This window comes from Brachyistius frenatus, unplaced genomic scaffold (genome assembly GCF_029030835.1).
Source record: "Brachyistius frenatus isolate BFR_SWC_R1_liver_20210118 unplaced genomic scaffold, ASM2903083v1 Contig_3, whole genome shotgun sequence".
Taxonomy (NCBI): Eukaryota; Metazoa; Chordata; class Actinopteri; family Embiotocidae; genus Brachyistius; species Brachyistius frenatus.
In genome coordinates this window covers 4,894,607-4,913,919 of record NW_027210602.1, presented here as the reverse complement: position 1 = coordinate 4,913,919, position 19,313 = coordinate 4,894,607, and the positions used below count along the sequence as shown (strand labels likewise).

General features: G+C 40.9%; 1 protein-coding gene across 11 annotated transcripts in view; it reads right to left on the bottom strand.

Annotated features, from left to right (window-relative positions):
- The window catches only part of ank1b (ankyrin 1, erythrocytic b), a 76,875-nt gene extending 58,836 nt beyond the window's left edge, over nt 1-18,039 (bottom strand). For all 11 annotated transcript variants that reach the window (XR_011311135.1, XR_011311139.1, XR_011311138.1 and 8 more), the window contains exon 1: nt 17,475-18,039. Coding sequence is in view for 5 of the 11 variants with exons in the window: in XM_069704343.1 (XP_069560444.1) it covers nt 17,475-17,600 (126 nt within the window). In the remaining 6 variants the exon portion in view is untranslated. The remainder of the gene's footprint in view (nt 1-17,474) is intronic.
- Between the last annotated feature and the right edge of the window lie 1,274 nt (nt 18,040-19,313).

Below are 19,313 nucleotides of genomic sequence, written 5' to 3'. Positions count from 1 at the left end.
GTGTGAGGCTCTGTCTTAATGCATTGAGCATGAGCCTTCACCATGTGCCTCTTTCATGAGGGAAAAGTCTGATTAAAACAAATGATGAAATCTGGTATATTGGTATTTTAATAGTTATACTCAGAATGAATTATAGTCAAGGTGACATGGAATAAATATGATATAAAGACTTATAATCCCCACTTATAAAACCAGGATCACAAAAGGGAAAAATCTGTTTAATATGCCACCAAATAAGAATAATGGCCTTATTCTCAGCCGCAAACTGCTACTGCTGGTGTGATGGACTTCAAGAGATTGTGAATGTTCCCTGAGGCAAGTCGACAGAGTCATCGCCTCATGATTCAGCATTCTGTGCAGGTTCACGAGGGGCATTTCAGCCAACAAGGAGCTATTCATCAACAGACCATGCTCCTGATAGAAGGGTCAGGCCTGAAGCACAAGGTCCGGTAGGGGTTAAATCACAGCCTGTTAGTAGAACAGCGAAGAAAGTGTCGTGCTAAGAAGCCAGCCAAATACGATTTTCATAAAGTCTACATCAGTTAAGAGAGTCGCAGGGTGGCATAGAGAGAGACAGAAAATTAGAGAAACTGAAGTATTAAGTGCATCTGGATCTGAAATCATTCACATATTAAGAAAATGTGGCATAGGCCAAGGCATATCGAGAGAAATATTTTCAAAATGGTCACAAATGTGACATTTGTTTTGCAAATGTGTACAACGATTTGGGACTCACAAATATGCATTTGGATCTACACACAAATACCAAGCAATCTGAACCTCGTAGAACAATTTGACAAATGTAGATATCATTTCACATACAGACTTTGTAGATCTAATAATTCTTGCTTTCCAAAAGCTTCCCGTGTATACAGAAGTCTACTATCTGGCATTCTTTGGTATTTATTTACAGATTAGTTCATGCATGTGCACGGATCGCCCGATACTGACAAATCAAGTCACATTACGTGTGTGTGAACCTTAAAGACTCCTTTCACATCGCCACCTACTCACAATTCCACAAATACATGCTGCGTTTAAGTGCTGGTGGAAAACTGGGGCATCCCGGCTACCAGTGAATTCATGTATAGTTCCAAAGAATAAAACATGCTTTTCTGAAAAGACACAACAGCTCGTCACCCCAACCTGCTACTACCTGAACTAAACTCACTTCGTGAATATATGGGCCTTCCTTCAGGCTCCCCTAGAAATTGTTTCCAGTCGTTGCATCCTAGTAGGCGTGGACTTCAGATCAATTTTGAAACTATTAGAACAGCCTTCCACCAATCAGCATTGATCACTATTAGACATATGTTGTGTACTAGAGTGCCACACCATGTCGAAGAATCACCACTTATTTGTTCTCAAAATTTTTGCCATTATTCTTGACCCGGCTTCAATTCCTCAATATTTCACTTTGCTAAAGCTGTTCTTCAAACTGTTTCTATATCTAGCCTTTCCATCACTTCCATTGTTAGAACTACATTTTAACGTCATGACACTTAGCCACCCCCACTGGTAACTGATTGGTCTGCCCTTCAGAGTGGCTGAGAAAACCTTAAAATGAATAGGTTTCCAAAGTCTGAAGCTGTAAGCAATAGGCAAGCAGAGCCAGGCTATCATAACCCCCTTGATTAAAAGACATACTTTTACCAATTATAGGCTCAGCCTATAAATGTAAATATATGGTTGAACTAAAATGCTGTTTGGTGGTGGGATTATTTTTCTGCTGGGAAAACAGCCAGTCCAGGAAATAAAAATCAGATGCCAGCTGAATCTAACTCGAACTACCAAATGAACATCTGTTGAGTCGAAGTTCGTTCCCCCATTAAAATGTTTCCCTCCTGTTAGAAGTGTGTTTCCTGTAGCGGCCTGCATTGGCGTTTAGGTTTAATTTCAGCCGATATCTACTTTTAATCCACCACTTAGCACAGTCAAGTAAAAACTTTGCATCTCCAAAACATAACCTTTCATTTTAAGGCATAAGAATCCTAAATGGCAACACACTGTGCCCTCCGCTTAAGGCAAGGCAACTGTATTCATTCAGCACCATTCAGACACAAGGCTATTCAAAGGGCTTTACTGAGGATAAATTCTAAAAAAAAAGCTCACAAAAATGCATTATCAAGCTCTATTCAATCTCACAAGTTGATGAACAATGATGCAAAGTGGGTAGCAGCGTGACTATGTCACATGATGTCATGATGAGAAGTCACTGAGCTCTTTCCGAAGCTCATGCTATAATAAACCTTATGCACCAGGGATGGCTAAAAATATAGGCTAGACAAGCTGACACACTGCATTCGCACAAAGCTGCACTTCATTCAGAGCACCATCAATCATCCTTCATCAGTTGCTTGTTGTCTGTGCTGTGTATTAGACACCCACATACGAGTACCGTGGCACGGCAAAAAATATCCACAAGTAAACAGAAGTCGATCTGGTGATAAGATTGATTGATTCCCTTCTCTGCTCCAAGACTGAACACTACCAAACGTTTAAAAGACCAACCTTTCATGTTGGAACACTTTTCATATCACACAAGTACCTGGCTTCAAGGACAGTATTAAGAATTCTAGTTATAATTAATATTTCATGTGAGAGTGAATAACCCCCTGAAACCACGTTAGAACCAAAGACACAAGGGAAAATACCACAGCGGTGGTATGCATCATCTGTGTCAGACATTTCTTGTAAGCTGGAAGATAGTTTTATGGACACATTCAGTCAAAAATATCTCTACAACACAACAAATAAAAGCTAATAGGCACAGATTCTGACTTTTCGGCAGTGAAAGCAGGAAGAAAAGACTCCTAAAGCTCTGGGTGATTACTAGCCCTAATGCTTGTAGTTGATCTTTTTATTACTTAAAAACTGTAAGTTTCAGCCTTTGTAATTGCATGAGAACAATATCCAATCCAATAATATATAGAGCAACCACAGACAGATTTGTAAACTGAGATAAAGACTATGTTGCTCGCTCTCTATTTCCAGTGGGCGATGCCAATTGTAGAGTAATCAATCACTATAGACGTTCTGCATGTTTCAGTGAGCTTGGTCTCTGAATAGCAATGAAGAAGCCTCGGAGTCTTAAACCGTGGGATTAAGGGGTGATTTCTAATTTACGCTATGTGCATATTTGAGCGGCTGTGTGTTTTTCCTCTAACCTTGGCCTCTCCCGTGGTACCGTTGGTGCAGAGGCAGCAGCACATACCCTGTCACCTTGTCAGTCACTCATAAAACAAGCCGAGTCAGACTCGCCGCTTCATTACAATCAGGCCACGATCCACAAATATTTTTTTTGCTTGTGTGCGTTTGGGTGAGTCGTAGATGTGAGACAGAGAGCAGCATTGTAAAAACACGTACTGTAAGAGTGTGTTTGAGGTAAAGAAAGGGTGTAAGAATTCAAGGCACACATTCATGCAATCGATAATTCAATCCAGCTCTGCAGCAGAACAAAGTGTGATACTCAGTCGTCAGCTACTAAACCTGCCTGTATCTGCATCACCACGCTACGGTCCCATACGATGTTCAAAGAATTACACAGCGGATTGTACAGTAACAGCAGAGATTGACTGTGCTGAATCTGATGAAAGAATTCCTTACTCACTGGCTCTGCTGCATGCTGCATGTGACTTTGGTAACAGAAGCTAACACTAAGTTAACAAATTAGAAGAGAGGATGGAAAGATAAAGATTACACTTGAGGGAAGACACACACACACACACACAAAACTTTGCATCATGCCTTTTACTGTACCATAATTATGCCCATATTTGGCTTGCGTTTATTTTGGAAACAGAACAAGTGAAGGGCTGAAGGGTTGAAATGGTGAAAACATTCTCGACTCAGACCAATATTACATTTCCATCTGTTCCTGTGAGTCCATCATCATCTAAAGGCTAGGGAATCATATTTTATGACTCAGGCTGTTCTGGCACACAGACTGTGTTAACATTTATTTAGTGTGCTCAGATTCAAACTGTGTGATTAGACTGCTGATGGATGGTTAGCTGTATTAAGGATAATTTGTGCTACCCGGTTGTTGCTACAACAAACATTGTAATTTTTGCACGGTTAACTGCTGATAGGTCACATCTCAGAAGAACAAGGAAAAAGCAAAATTGAGCCTATCAGAAATAAATGTTATTACAGGCATTTCAAGCAAAAAATACAGTTTAATAATACCCTGGAACTAATCGACTATTAACCCCCTTCCATTACGTTTTTTTTTTTTTGCGCTGCACATCCAACGTCCAACTCACTTTGTTTGTTCATTGACTAATGATCTGTGGATGGACTGTTGCTCTGTGCTTCTCTCTAATGACTGTGCAGAACTGTGGCAGACTGATGATCTGCTCACCTGCAAAGTTTGCACTGCACCATATCTTGATTTATGTTTTGAAGGAGTTCCGCACAGAACTTTTTGACGGCTGTAGTCGTCTTTGCACGTTTCACCTGTTCTTCGCACTGGAGCATGTAGTCTCACAGCGTTACACAGTTTTACCTGCTGAGCTCCGGAGCCTGATAGCAACGTGCTCATTTTGTCTGTCGTGTAGTTTAATGACAAACAGCTTTTAGGCGCATCACCTTCTGATGGGAGCAAGGCATTACAACCAGGCGCTGGTAAAAACGGGGAATAAGGAAGAACGATAGACTCGTGTGTTGTTTAATGACGATTTGAATATTAGAAAATTAGGACCCATCCCTTAATAGCTGTTCAATTTTTGAATGTGTATAATTCGTTCCCTGCCTGGTTTTGTCCCATGGTCTTAATTTTTCAAACAGGTATCAATGACTGGCAGCCAATATCTTCATGGTATCTGGGAGGGAGAAAGGGATGTATGGACGGAGGTGGAAGGATAGAAAAGAGGTAAATCGAGGTGCATCGAGTTTTCCAGTGCGAAAAATCTCCATGTCAGTTATTGAGCCTGAATGTGCACACCAAGCAGTAAATTAACATTTGGTATGGTGTGATGCTTGAGCAACACATCTTTACGAATCAAAAGCACTCACACTTGCACACACACACCCCAGTAAAAGCAGTAAAAGGAGACTGCTTATTTTAGGCTGGTCATGCTCTGATGCTGCCCATATTTGAAAATAAATCCTGACATTTCAGACCGTCATGTACACATTTACAAACTTTTGAAGTATAGTAAATAGCCTGAATGCCTGATGATGCGTGGCATAAAATCTAGACTATTTCTCTGACATTTTGCTGTGTGAATTCGAGTAGATGCCCGTGCATAGTAACTTTTGGGCTTTCGATTTTGCAGGACTCCTCTCTGGGAGAACTGACTGGGTGAACACATTTGCCAGCAGCCGACTGCGGTGCAACTACGGTGCCTGAGTGATGTCGGCATTAGAAGTGACGTGAAGGGAGTGTGTTTGGCTGACAGCAGCAAGTAGGGGATTCCGGAGAGAAAGCCTTCTAATCGTTTCTGAATCCTGAGTATACAGACGTTTGACAGACTTTTGGAAGGAGAACTACAGAATGTGTATAGACTGTATATCAGAAAGGGTTCTTAAATCGTTGAACTAGTTAGCTTGGATATACATCACACTGAACATTGTTTACTTACTTATCTTTTTCAACTTTATATTTGGAGAAAGAAGCAATCCATATTTTGAGATTTGAGACATACCAGTTTGATTAAAATTGAGAATTGTTTTCAGAACTTGCAGCTACATCTTGTTGCTTTAATGAGTGGATGCAGTTTACTCAATACTATGAGAACTGAGAGAAGCAAATTAGTGGCTAATAGGACTGAGTCAGTCTTTCAGTGTAACCAAAAAAACAAATGACTCTAAACAGGATTTTAAAATGAATAGGGATGGGATTTTGTTAAAAAAAAAAAAAAAAAAAAGTTTTATACTGGTACCGCTGCCTCAAATTTTATGCTAAATCCTGAATGATCTTTTAAATCCATGTTATCTTTCACATTACCCTTCAAATCTTTAGTTTTCATGCAGTGGGAGAGTGTAAGCCAGATTGTTTTCTGTCATTACAATCAACAGATGTACCCTAAACGCCTCGCATGCTATTGCTTGATGCTACAATTTACTGATGTTCCATAAATTGAGTGATTTTTATATATGTGGGTGGGCTGTCCAAGTAGAGTCTATGTATAGTAAATGCAGTGGCTCACTGACATTGATGAGTTTTAGTCCTGCACAAAAGGAGCGAAAATGTTGTATTTTAAAAGTAAATTGCGTTAGTGTGTAGCCTGAGTATTTATATTTGGTACCGATTTGTTGATACTAAATAGTATTGAAGCAATGCGGTCAATGACGGAAAAGTATTGAAGTTTGGCACTCAGTCCTAATTGTGACAACACGCACTCATGGAATTTGAGATACGTGTGTGTGGGTGCAATAAAACCTAATTGCTCACCTCTCTATCACTACATATAAAAATGTGACAGGTTAAATTTGATCAACTTCGAGTCAGTGCAGACTGCATGATAAGCATTTGCTTTGACCACTTAAAATTAGGAGCAAAGCAGAAGATCAAGAAAACAGTTAATGACGTGGGAAGGAGGGGAGACAAAGCGGTAGAAGGAGGGAGAGACGAGAGAAGAAGGACAAAGAACAGTAAGATGGAGGGATGCAGAGAAATAGAGTCCACAAGGAGCATGAATAAGCGGAGATAGCTGATGGAGAAAAGCAGAGGGGGCAGTGGATGAACAAACAGTTGCTACACTTTCCCTTCCTCCAGCTACAGTCTAAAATGAAGCAATGAAGTATTTATACGAGTGCAGTGTGGATTTTCCAACTCAATGCCTCTGTGTAGTAGACAGCAGAGGAGGACAGTGCAAAGAAACACTGAGCACTGTTGATTTTTTTTTTTTTTTTTTTTTTTTTACATGCATATAGCGGGCACTGTGACGTATTTACAGCAGAAAAAAATAATTATAGTGAGAGAGAGAAAAAGTAGCTGAGGGGTGACAGGGATTTAAGTTTCGACAGAGGAGAAATACTCGGTTTGAGTTTTCTTCTAGCTGTGTCGCGTTGCTGTCGCGCTCCCAGTCCAGCCGCCATCAATGAGTGCTGATGCAAGTGCTCTCGGATCCGAGAGTGTGAAGTGATACCGGTGAATGAATGGCAGCTAGCCTTGGCCGAGACGTCTGGAAGCTGCTGGTGTTATGTTTGATCTATTTCGGTAGTTTACAACTTGAGAACCATACTGTTTACAATGAGTGTTCCTTCTGAATGTGATCACTTTGATTTGACCTGGGTGTGTGAGTGTTTACACCAGTGCTGTCCACCACTGAGGATTGGTTATTGAGTGATGTGCCTGAAGAGAGAGGAGCCATTCCATCTGACATCAGAACGCAATCCCACTGACACATGACACCAACTCTCACCATACACACAGACATGCAATTTAACCACCCAAATGTGGGATTCAGTGAATGGGATAAAGTTAATCTCACCCAGATGTTCCGCAAAGTTTTCAGACCATGTACCAAACCAAAGTACCACCGCTCTGCTGCAGCTCACAACATTTATTTTCATAAAATATAATTCACTGATTCCACATGCGAAGGCCTCAGAAAACTTAAATAGTAACAACATAAGGGAACTTTTTCAAAGTCAAAGAATAGTTTGAAGTCCAAATCCGACTGTCAGACAAATGTTAGTGTTATGCTGTGTCCCATGTGACATGGCTAATCTCTGGTGAATTTTATTTCTAAAATGTTCAAATGATTAACATCCAATTTTTACATCATTGTAATGTGATATGTATATGTAACAACTGATTTTGTAATAAAATGCTAATTTTTTGGGGGGGACTTGGGAGAGAAATTATTTTTTAAGAATTAAGCTTTTTTTGTTTGTCCCAAACCAGTATGACTTTTCTGCCTCAAAAAAATTAATGAAAGCAACTCACATGTCCAAAATGTTGACATCAAAAAGTTTGTAAAGCCACAGTCAGCAATTAACACTGATGTTAAGTCGGTGTACTAATAAAATGGACAGTGAGAATACAGTAGTTTACACAGGAATATTTTTTGAAAAGGACACTGAAAATATTGTAAATACATGCCTTTATGAAACGGTCTACAGCCAAACAACTGAACAAAATCATCTTCAAAAAGGTATTACCTAATGCAGGGTAATCAAGTGAAATTGCGTTGTGTTGAATAGTTGTGTCCATCCATTCTTTGTTGATAAACTGAATATGTGCCAATTCAGGTTTAATTACAGCCTAAGATTGAGGTCCCGGCAAATATACTGTTCAGTTGCACCACATTTTCTAAATATCTGCAATCACAATGACAGGATGTGGAAAAAATAATGAAAACATCTCACGCCACCATTACTGCATAAAATCTTTGATAGCTGATTAAGCATCGTGTCAAATAGCCTGCACATGCACAGCAAAATGTGTTTAGGCCAGCAAAGGAGAGTGATGGAGTCCGGGTGTGCCTGAGAGCGGCTGCTTTAGAGTTCATTAGTGGGCTCCTGCAGGCCACATGATCCATGTAGACCTTGAGGAGCACTAATTCCATTACATAATGCCCAGTTTCAGCACTAAGTGTGTGTGTGTGTGTGTGTGTGTGTGTGTGTGTGTGTGTGTGTGTGTGTGTGTGTGTGTGTGTGTGTGTGTGTGTGTGTGTGTGTGTGTGTGTGTGTGTGTGTGCGTGCGTGTGTGTGTGTGTGTGTGTGTGTGTGCTCTTTGTCTGCATATCAGTGTGTGTGGCACCGTGCCAGTCTGCATCACTTTCACTTTTCCTCTAATGATTCTTTGGAATTAGCAGCGCTCGCATGATTTGGCTAATGAGCTGTGATGAGTCTAATGTATCATTAAGAGTTAGATATATCTGGATGTAGGTCAGTTATGAAAATTATACGTGAAACTGTAACTGTTGTATGTTTTAGAGGTCCCTCATGATGTTAAATCAACTTCCGAGAATGCAAATTCCAGACAAGTCTGGAATACAACTCTGACTCATGTTTTCTTATTGATTTAGTTGAGTCTCATCAGACGTGCTGAGAGTTGAACTCAAACTCAGCATCCACATAAATCCAGAGAGAAGATAAGCATTTTGTGTCTCATCAGCAGCCAAGGCATGCCGTCATCCGTCTCATCTTTTCATCGCCCACCACGCGCGGTGTCGCACGCCGGGGGACCTTGGGGTCACAATACATTTTTGGCAAAAGATTTACAGCTGTTACCCCCCTCCCTCCGCATGCCAGTACTTCACATTGTTTGGCCTTGCTAACAATGTTGATGGATGCTCTGATTAACAAGTACTGGCTGTCAGATGAGCTGCGATTCTTGAGGAACTCACACAAAAACAAACTGCAGCTTGATCTAATAGGCCACCGGTGCAATTGCTAATGTTGCAAAAGAAGGCCGAAACTACACCGTACATTTAGTGGAAAACTGGAGACACAAACCAGAAATTATTAATTTTAACATGACATCTGAGCCATAGTTTGGGTTCAAAAGATGGCAATCCCAATGTTATTATTCTCTTCTTTATGTCTAAAGAATAATATGATAGTTTTTTTTCAATAAACTAAAGCCATAAATGTACCAGAACTGCAGGTCGAACACAAAGAATGAGCACCGAAGATACGCATTAACGAAGCAAAATGACTTTCCCTGATATTCATCAAAGGTGTCTTACAAGGCCTGTTTATCGAAAATCACTTTGATCCTCAGATCAAAATATGTGACAATCGAGTCCTAGATAAGCCCTCAGAGGGGTCTGATAAATATCGGCCATCGTGCTTCTATTCTGGAATCATCCGCGTTGTTTGAGCAGGTACGGATCCAGGGCAACGTCGGATGCCGTGTCGGAGCAGGTGCTCGGCTAGCGCGCGGTAGTGGTGTGTAGGTGGATGGGTACAGCTCCGGTCTCAGATGCAGTGTAATCTTCGGCTACCAGGTAAATATAGCCTGTGGCTGCTTTGGGCTGGGCGTAGTGCTGCTTTGCTCTGATCGACCTTGGCTCATCCTTTCCTCCCCCTTTCCTCTAAGGGGATGAAAAGGCACGAGCACGCACCATGATGTTTTGTATTACTGTTCCTTTACAGAAAACACGCGTATCTCTAAAAGCATGAAAGAATCGATCCAGTATAGAAACCTTTCACCATACCCGTACATCACTTGAAATAGTATTTAGCATAGTTGTATTCAGCTAAATATGCAAACATATATATGGGGTACAAAAAAAATATGAATTTACAAGCTTCCAAAGTTAGCAAATATCTTGTGAAGCACTGAAAACATCCTTTTTTTTTTCTTTTTTTTTTGCTCCCTTGCGGCAAAAAATGAACGCAGCTTCAAACAAAAGCGTATCAATAAAGGAAACATATAAAATCACATTGGAATCACAAATCCTAAACAGGTTTGTGCACATTTCATGTGTTATTTCCTGGGACTTGTATATATAGATTGTCTGACCGTAAGTGAATCAATTTAAATCAAAGTGCCTAAACCAATTGTCCTCTGATGAAGTGTATGATGAGGCTGTCTTCCTAAAGTTTGGTTGAGAGTGTTTCCGCTGTGCACCGCAATGGCACAAATTAACTAAATGACCAATTAATTTGCATCCAAAGCTCTGTGATATAAAAATAGACCAAAAATAACGAATTTTCCCCTTGTCTAAAAAAAATAAATCTGGATTTATTTATTTATGCGGATTATAACAACTTTTAATTACCAAAGTTAGGCATCAGTGAAAAGTATTTTGATGTCATTATCCCATGTGTTGTTTGGTATGAGGACAAAAGTGGGCAGAGAGGCAAAGCAAGGGAAGAGAGAGACAAAAGAGAGTTTTGGCTAATTAGTGTCGGGTATCCATAAGGTTACATAAAAGTGGAATGAGATACCCTGCAGGCCTGGTATTTCACAAACACACAAACACATACACAAACTCTATGTGCACACACATGCACTCATGCAGCTCCTTTGAAAGCATGAGCATGCACAAACACACATAAACACAATGGGAACACACTATCCATTAGAAGATCTTTGGATCCATTGTATTAAAAGCAAGCCTGGAGGAAGCGGGGAAATGCTCCGTCCCAAGGAGCCTCATGATGAGCTCCTACAATGAAAGGTTCCACGTCCCAGATTAGTTTATGTTGTTAGTTACAGAGAACAGAAATTGAAACAACCTATCACATGAAGTGATATTATTCCTTTATTAGTATTTATTCTTGTTTTATCATCACCATGTAATTATGTACCTAATTTAAAGAATGAGTAATTGGTATTTACTGACTATGGTCCAGATAAATGTTTGTTTCCAACTTACATAGCGGTATGGAGGTTCCCTGTGTGAATATATGGGTCTGGCACACTCCATAGGGAACCATTCCCTGTCATTGCATCCTACTAATTGTCGACCTAAGGTTAATCTTTAAACTACTGCACCAGCCTTTGACCAATCGGTATCAACCACCATTTGTGCCTCTATCTATGGAGCTGTTTTGACATGCGCAGTTCTACCAATGGTGTCACACTGTGCCACTAGTCTACAGGTGGCCATAACAAGCCAAGATATGCACCAATGTTCTTACAAAGAAGACTTCAAGGTAGTAAACGTTCACGTAAAACAATGCTGGATTTCAAGTACTTACACAACTGTGCAAGTATTTTAATGATGAGGGAAATGCTTTCAACATGCATAATGCAACCAATATAAAACAAGTTTTGGTAGTAAAAAAAAAAACTGCAGTGCAGAGTTGGTTAATTCCATGGGTAAATTGATAACAGAGTATAAATGCACTGTACTATTAGGTTCAAGGATTCTTCATAACCCAGTGTCTGTACAAAGGCAGCTCCACCCTGTGACACCACTGCACGAGTGTTTCTGTAGCTCCAAAAACTCCAGCAGAGTGATACATCTTCTCTCCGATGGTGTCACAGTGTCATATCAACAATTTAAGATGTCTGACGAAATCATTTTGAACTCTGACCTTCATTATTTTGATAAAGGAGCTTCTGAAAAAATATTGACATTTGTAGTCCACAGCTTTTATTTCTGTCTGTCAGAACCATATTTTATTGAATACTTCCGTGAATACATGTATTGGATTGAACTCAGCAGATACAGAATTTTTAAGGACTTAAGGCCAAAAAACTTGATCGAAACATCCCTTATTCACAGCTATATAAATCAATGACAGTCATAGGAGTGTTGTGACTCATAAACTTACAGCACGTATTGCATATTTGCTGTTTTCTGTCTATTTCCAATCATGTCTGATCATAGCGCTCCCCTTACACAACATGGCAAAACTCATCCGTACACAGAAAAACACAAGGAAGCATGTTCATGCGTATTTTTTTCCACTTTGCCTCCATGACATTGCTGCTGTTGTTTTTCTCTCAGACATGTGTGAGGAGATACAGGAAAGAGCAGCATTAAGAAGTGAAAACAGAGGTGAGGAAGATGACAGACGTCTGTCCCAAACCTAGTCTGCAGCTGTATGGCATGCACCTTTAAAGCTCCTTTCTTTGTAGATTATCTAACTACATTACTGTCCAGTCTGTCCAAAGTTGTGATCGGATCTCTGCTGGCACTGTAATGGATAACCTTTGTGCTGGAGCAGGAGTAAGGAAGAGCGAGCCCATGCTGCCGAGTTTGATTTACATCGAATGGAGCCAATTAACATCCCCAGAACATTAAGATATGCCTGTGCCTCTTTTTTCCTTCTCTGTCTCTTTGACTCTCTTCTTCACTCCTTCTCAGCACATAGCAACAAAATACTGGAGGACAGACAAATTTAGACAGACATATACGGTGAAGTGACGTGGTTCATGACTGAGGTGAAGGTGAGGGAGAAAGGCCAATCAGTTTGAAGCAGTGAAGCAGAGATGGCGTTTTGCTATAAACGTATTGCAGCATGAAATGTGTCCTAAGCTAGTGAAATACTGCCGGCTATAATAAATAGGATGTTCTACTTTGTTTTTCTGTCCCTTTCTAATTTAAAATGAAAAATGCGCGTAGATGAAAGCAGGTCTGTGCCAAACATTAAAAAAAAAAATAATAATAAAAAAAGATCAATTCCATTGATTTCTATTCTTCTAAAGTGAAGACAAATCATTATTCTATTTTCTTGTATTGAAACTCAGCCTTTCCTCAGTAATTATAGGGCTATAGGTGCAAGACCAACAAAAGAAAACCACAACCAGAAAAGCTATTGTATTTACTGTGTAGTAAATGTAAAGAAAATCATTGGAGCAGCTGTGCAACAATAAGAAAATAGCAGCATTTGTCAGCATGTCACTGTGCATTATTGTTTATAGTATTAAAAAAAGGAACAGGTTGCATTATGTTTTCTTGTTTACAATTGTATTACAATTAAAGGACTAATCTATTATGAATATCTGATGTCAACTATGTAGGCCTGTCACAATCATTACATAATCGCCCAATCGCAATTATTCTATTTGAGTGCAATTATTTGCATAATCATCATAATTACTGCCATTCAACTGTATAGAAGCAGCTGAATGAAACTAACAGACATGTCATATTCCCATCAGTATTTTCAGAGTTTTGACTGGCTCTCTTCCTATATTGTCATTTCATTGCACCTCCTTTTTCTGCTGTGGTTTGATGGCACATGATTTGATGATTGGTACCTGTTATTGTCAGTAATTTCAGGCTTTGTGTTTTTAAAGTTAATTGCATCATATTTTCCCTGTCACATTTGTGTTAACAATGCCTAAAAGGCAAACGGAAATGTATATATATATATATACATTTCCATTTTGCCTTTTAGAGAACAGTGTCTCTTCTTCTTTATAAAGTGCATCATTAAACTTATTAGGATTCTACTCTAGCAGTATATTATTATATATCATCAACTAAAATGTCATGATTGTGACAGTCTACTACAGTGAGTGTTTTCCATTCATAGTGTGTTTCATTAGCCCAGTTTAACCTACAGGAGTTACTGAAGGCTTGTGTAATGTGCTTTACTACCACAAGTCTTATAATGAGGTTCAGTTTATGTTCGGGCCATAACTGCATGCAGCTCTCCAACATCAGCTTGATGTCAGCAATTTTTGCATCATTGAAATATAATGTCTACTTCTCTTGTTGGCATCAGCTGCTGCTGAAATTATTGAAGTGTGTTTGACTGGCAAAGGTCACACGTGCCGGCATCTCCAAGAGAAAAACAGCAGCTTGTGTTTTGGTCGTGGCTCCTGAGATCTATTCCTCACTGTTAGCACAAGTATCTCAGCATTTTTCGCATCTTTCCAATTAAAAAAAGAAAGAAAAAGAGTTTATCCAATTAATTTGGCATATTGCCTTGGATGATAAATTCATGCTGACATTTTTGATAATACAGTGAAACCACATTATTTTTCATGGCCTCACAACCGGGCAGGAAACAGGGTTAACAGGGCAAACGGTAGAGGATCAAAACGAGGCCTCAAGTTGACGTTGTGAATCAAACATTGCACCTTAAATGTCAATTGTTGACAACTTTGACCATTTAATTTGCTTTTAATGGCTTCATTGCATGAGATATGCTTTAGAAATGATTGGATTTTCAAGCACTTAAAAAATGTAAATGAATTTCAACCAGATCAAGAAACCTAACATTTTATTTCTTCAGCGTTGTTGCGACGCACAGTGACACAACACCCACGGTTAGCTACGATCAGTGTAAAATAAGCACTCAAACTACTTTTTACATCTCAAACTATATCTAAAAAATACCAATAATATTCTTGATTTTAAGCCTGGGCTCAGTGACCTTATTTTTCACTTTTTGATTAGTAATAAGTTACAGATATGACAGCCTACCCAGAGCAGACTTATCACAAATCACAAAACAAGACGATCTAATGTCAGAAAACACAGCAAAGCCAAACCAAGCAGAAGCAGAGATTAGCATGTTGGCCAGATATACAGTAACACACCAACCTGATGAACATAATGTAGACTTTGCCCCTGCGCTACCTGCCCCACAGTCCTCGTGCATAATCACAGTATTCAGGCTGTAGCTGCTCAACTAACTCATTTAACAAGCAAACACAATATTAAGTAAAAGTACTTTATCACATCAATCGAAAAATCTTGTTAATCCAATATGGTCATCAAGCAATGTTGGTTGCTGCTCACAATGGCCAAATACAAGCTGAGATTGTACGAGGGGTTTTGCCCAATAATCACCTGCGTACAAATTGTACTAATTCATCTTATTATTAGGTACAAGTGCAGGTTTTCCTATCCCCTTTAATTTCAATGTTGTATTGTTAACAGGATGCTGGTGTGCCCTCCCGCCACAAACACCATCTCAACCGGTTGGTTCACTGTCTGGCTGAGAAATGTATAAATGTGGCCCATTTTCTCTCTGCCAGTTCTTAGCAAAGTGTATTCAGTGTTCACATCTGAAGCAACAACTTCCCACAGTCTTACATAACCTTGAAAAAGTTGGTTTCACTGCCTCATTATAGGCACAATTCATAAAAAGTCAACCTTGTTGAAGTTGACAAAACCAAACTCTTAGTTGACACTGTTTCATAACAAGCGGGAAAAATGACAAGAATCAATATACGTTGTATCTAATGTAATCCAAATGAAACATGTAATCTTCACATAATTGTTCTCGCTCTGTACTTGTCATATCAGCAACCTAAAAACACACCTCTTCAAACTTTACCTTGAATAGTAGCATTTAAAATGGCACTTACTTATAGCACTTTGAAGTTTGGCTATCTTCAAGAAAATTGTACTTTCTTGATTGTTGTTGTTCTGAATTTGTACCCTCATGGTTGAAATGCACTTATTGTAAGTCGTTTTGGATAAAAGCGTCAGCTAAATGTAATATAATGTAGTATCAGTGTGTTCTACTCCATTGTTTGTATGGCACTGTTGCTCTAAAAGTGTTTTTATTGACTAAACTGTGTACAATATCTATATATACAACACCAGCTCACTACACCACCACACTTTTGTACTGTATCCAATTCCTTCAACAAAACTTAGACCAGCAAAACATACTATTAAAAGCTTCTGCAGGGCTTCAGAAACCCCACATTCAGGACAAATCATCTGTTTCCTGCTTAAAACAACACTGAATAAGTCAAAGAGAGAAGAGATGACACTCCATGAGCACCCTAGCTTTCTCAGCGGACTCCATTTGTACCAACGCTCTCCTTTGAGTTTTGTCTTTCTGACGAATGCATATTCCCTTCCCCACACACACACACACACACACACACACACACACACACACACACACACACACACACACACACACACACACACACACACACACACACATACACACACACACAGTGAATACATTCTGTACATTCTCTGTTGCCACCAGCTCCACATCACAGAAATCATGCAAAGGAAGCAGAGAACAACTGACAGCTGACATTCCATTGAACTTGGAATAACACTGGGAATTATTATAGTGAATAAAAAAACCTTTATATATATATATATTCATCCAACAAGCACCTTTCACAACAGAACATGTATTTTCATAAATCGTGTCAGTGCTGCCGAGCACGAGTGCAAGACGGCACAACCCCAATAAAATCTGCACCGAATGGCACAGCAAGAGCAGGAGAGTGCAGGAGAGAGGTGAGACGGGAGGTGAATGAGAGCTCATGCCTCCAGGAGGATCTTCTGTGTGCCTAGTTTGAGACAACACGCTTAAATATTAATGTCCTACTTAATGAATATTACTTGCAGCAGATAAAGCCATACACCTGTAAAATAATGAACTTAGATTTCTCCTTTGAACAATACACGTAGCACAAACGTGCCCCAAAACAGATACAGATGCATTAAAATTGCATCTATTATTAGAGTGTACCTCCATCTTCCCCCTCCATTTTACGTCTCCCCCCAATAAAAAAAAAAAAAAACTGTAATATGGGGGAAGACACCAAATCTAAGGACATCACAGCTTTGTGGGGGAGAGTGGGGCATGCAAAGCCTGTTAATGGTGATGTAATTGTATGCACTGGTATGTGCGGTATGCTGAAGTTGGATTTCATTAATATGAATAAGCTGCACCCGTGTAAGGCTGAAATCCCCCCCCCCCCCCCACAAATGGTTGTCATGGTAAAGAAAACAAAAGACATCTCCTGTTATTTAACCAACAGTGTGTATTGGTCACACCTCCGATGGCATAACAGTCATGAGCCTCCTTTTCCTCCCCCCACAGCTAAAATACCTGACGGAGCAGACACAACCTGTACCAGAGCTTATGTGCTTGACTGCTCAGCCAACAGGCACAGGCGTGCGCACACACCAGCTGAGGCTGGCAAGACCACCTGTGTAATTACACATGTGTAATTGCATCTTAACCAATCATGCACAATAGATGCAGTGAGAGAGAGAGAGAGAGAGAGAGAGAGAGAGAGAGAGAGAGAGAGAGAGAGCAAGAGAAAGGCAGGTAGAGAGGGAAAGATGGATGGAAGAACAAGCGTCTCCTCCCCTGTCTCCCCAGACAGCGAGCCGTACCTTGCGTCTGCGGTCCCTGGATCGATTCCTCTTTTTTAACTTTTCCTCCTCCTTCTCCCTCTGCTCCGCGGCGGCGGCCTCCGCGAGGTCCTTGGTCTTGCGGAGCTGCTTGGCGGCTTGCGCCATGGTGCCGCTGCTGCTACTGCTGCTGCTGCTGGTGCTGGTGCTGTTGGTGCTGTTGGTGCTGCGGCTCCAGTCGCCGTCGCTCCAGCCCTCTTCCTCCTCCTCCTCCTCCTCCTCCTCCTCCCGTTTGCACAACCACCGGTCGTCCCTGTTTCCTCTTCCTGTGTCCCTCTGTTCCCCCGTCAGCCCCGTCACTTACTACATCCTCTCCGGTGGCCACCACGACATGTGTGCGCGCGCGAAGCCGAGCGCTGGGGATGCCTGCGTGCGGGTCTTTGCGTGCCTCTGCGGGCGATTGTTGATGCCACGGCGGCCACAAGGCAGCCTCCGGCAGCCACAAAGGAAGATGCTACGGCTAGTGGTGCTGATGCTGCTGCCTGCGCCGCGGCTGCTACTCATCCAGTCAGCTAGCACTGCAACTGAATTGCCTCCCCTCCCCTCCCCTCCCTCCCCCCTCTTCTTCTTTTTTTTTTTTTTTTTTTTGTCCCTTCCTACCTTCCACCCTTCTCTCCTCTCTCCTCCCTCCGCTTGCGGAGACCAGTCACGCAGCTCTGTGCTCAGCACAGCGGGGATCCTGCTGCAGAGCTCCCTCGTATTTATCTGTCAAATGTCCCCCCTCTTCCTGTTGCTCTGCATCTTTCTCCGGTGCTCTCCTCTGCGCCGAAGGCTTTTCTTCCACGGCAGCTGTTGTCGAATCTTGCATAAGCGAGGTACAAAACACGAGGGGTGCCAAAGCTGCGGACCGCCGTCAAATCATTTCCCTCTCCCGTCTTCACCTCCCTCTGACCATCGCTTTTCTGCGGCGCCTCCCTCCTGGAAACAGATGGGAGAGCAAGAACAGGAGTGAGAAACAGAAATGGATTTCTACTTGACGGTAGACGAGTGCCTGCCGAGGTGATTCTTTGCACGACCAGTGGCTATCAAAAGCCGACGTTGAGGCGGCACGGGAACACGGTGTCATGCATTAACATCCACTCCAGCCTCCTTCGTTCGTGTTTTAGTGTCAGAAGGAGAAAGACATCGGCGACGTGAATGCCTCATAAAAACTGCGTGTCCTCTCCCTCCCCTTCCATTCCACCACTTGTCCTTGTTTCCATCGCATCAGAAGATGAGCGTATGGACGTTTGATGCAGCAAATCAGTAAAAGATGAGTAAACACCAGCATCAACAGTGAGTGTTTTTGATGTTCGGGAGGCAAATTACTGTAAAAACAAACAAACAAACAAAAAACTTTTAAGAGCAACTCCAATGAATCCCAAAAACTGATTTGGACTTTCTGGCTGTCTGATCATAGAGCCTAAAGTAACTACACCTCGAAACTAAATATTATTTATGCATCACGGAATATTTTTTTTTAAACTCAGCGATGTAATCTGCTTCCAGTAAATTGGATAACTTACCATGTTTTTTTCTTATTTCTTAGTGAGGCCAAACTGGCAAAGTTCCCATACGGAATTATAAAATGAATAACATCCATCAGTCATTCAGAATTATTACACATTATGTGATTTATCTGTTTGTTGTCATTTTAACAGTTTCATCTTATTGTCCACCTTCTGTGTCTTTACTCATTTATATTCCAGTCATATCATGTATTTGCCTCCTGAGGATCGACTAACATCAAACTCTCTCTCTCTCTCTCTCTCTCTCTCTCTCTCTCTCCATCTCACTCTCTCGCTCGCTCTCTCTCTCTCTCTCTCTCTCTCTCTCTCTCTC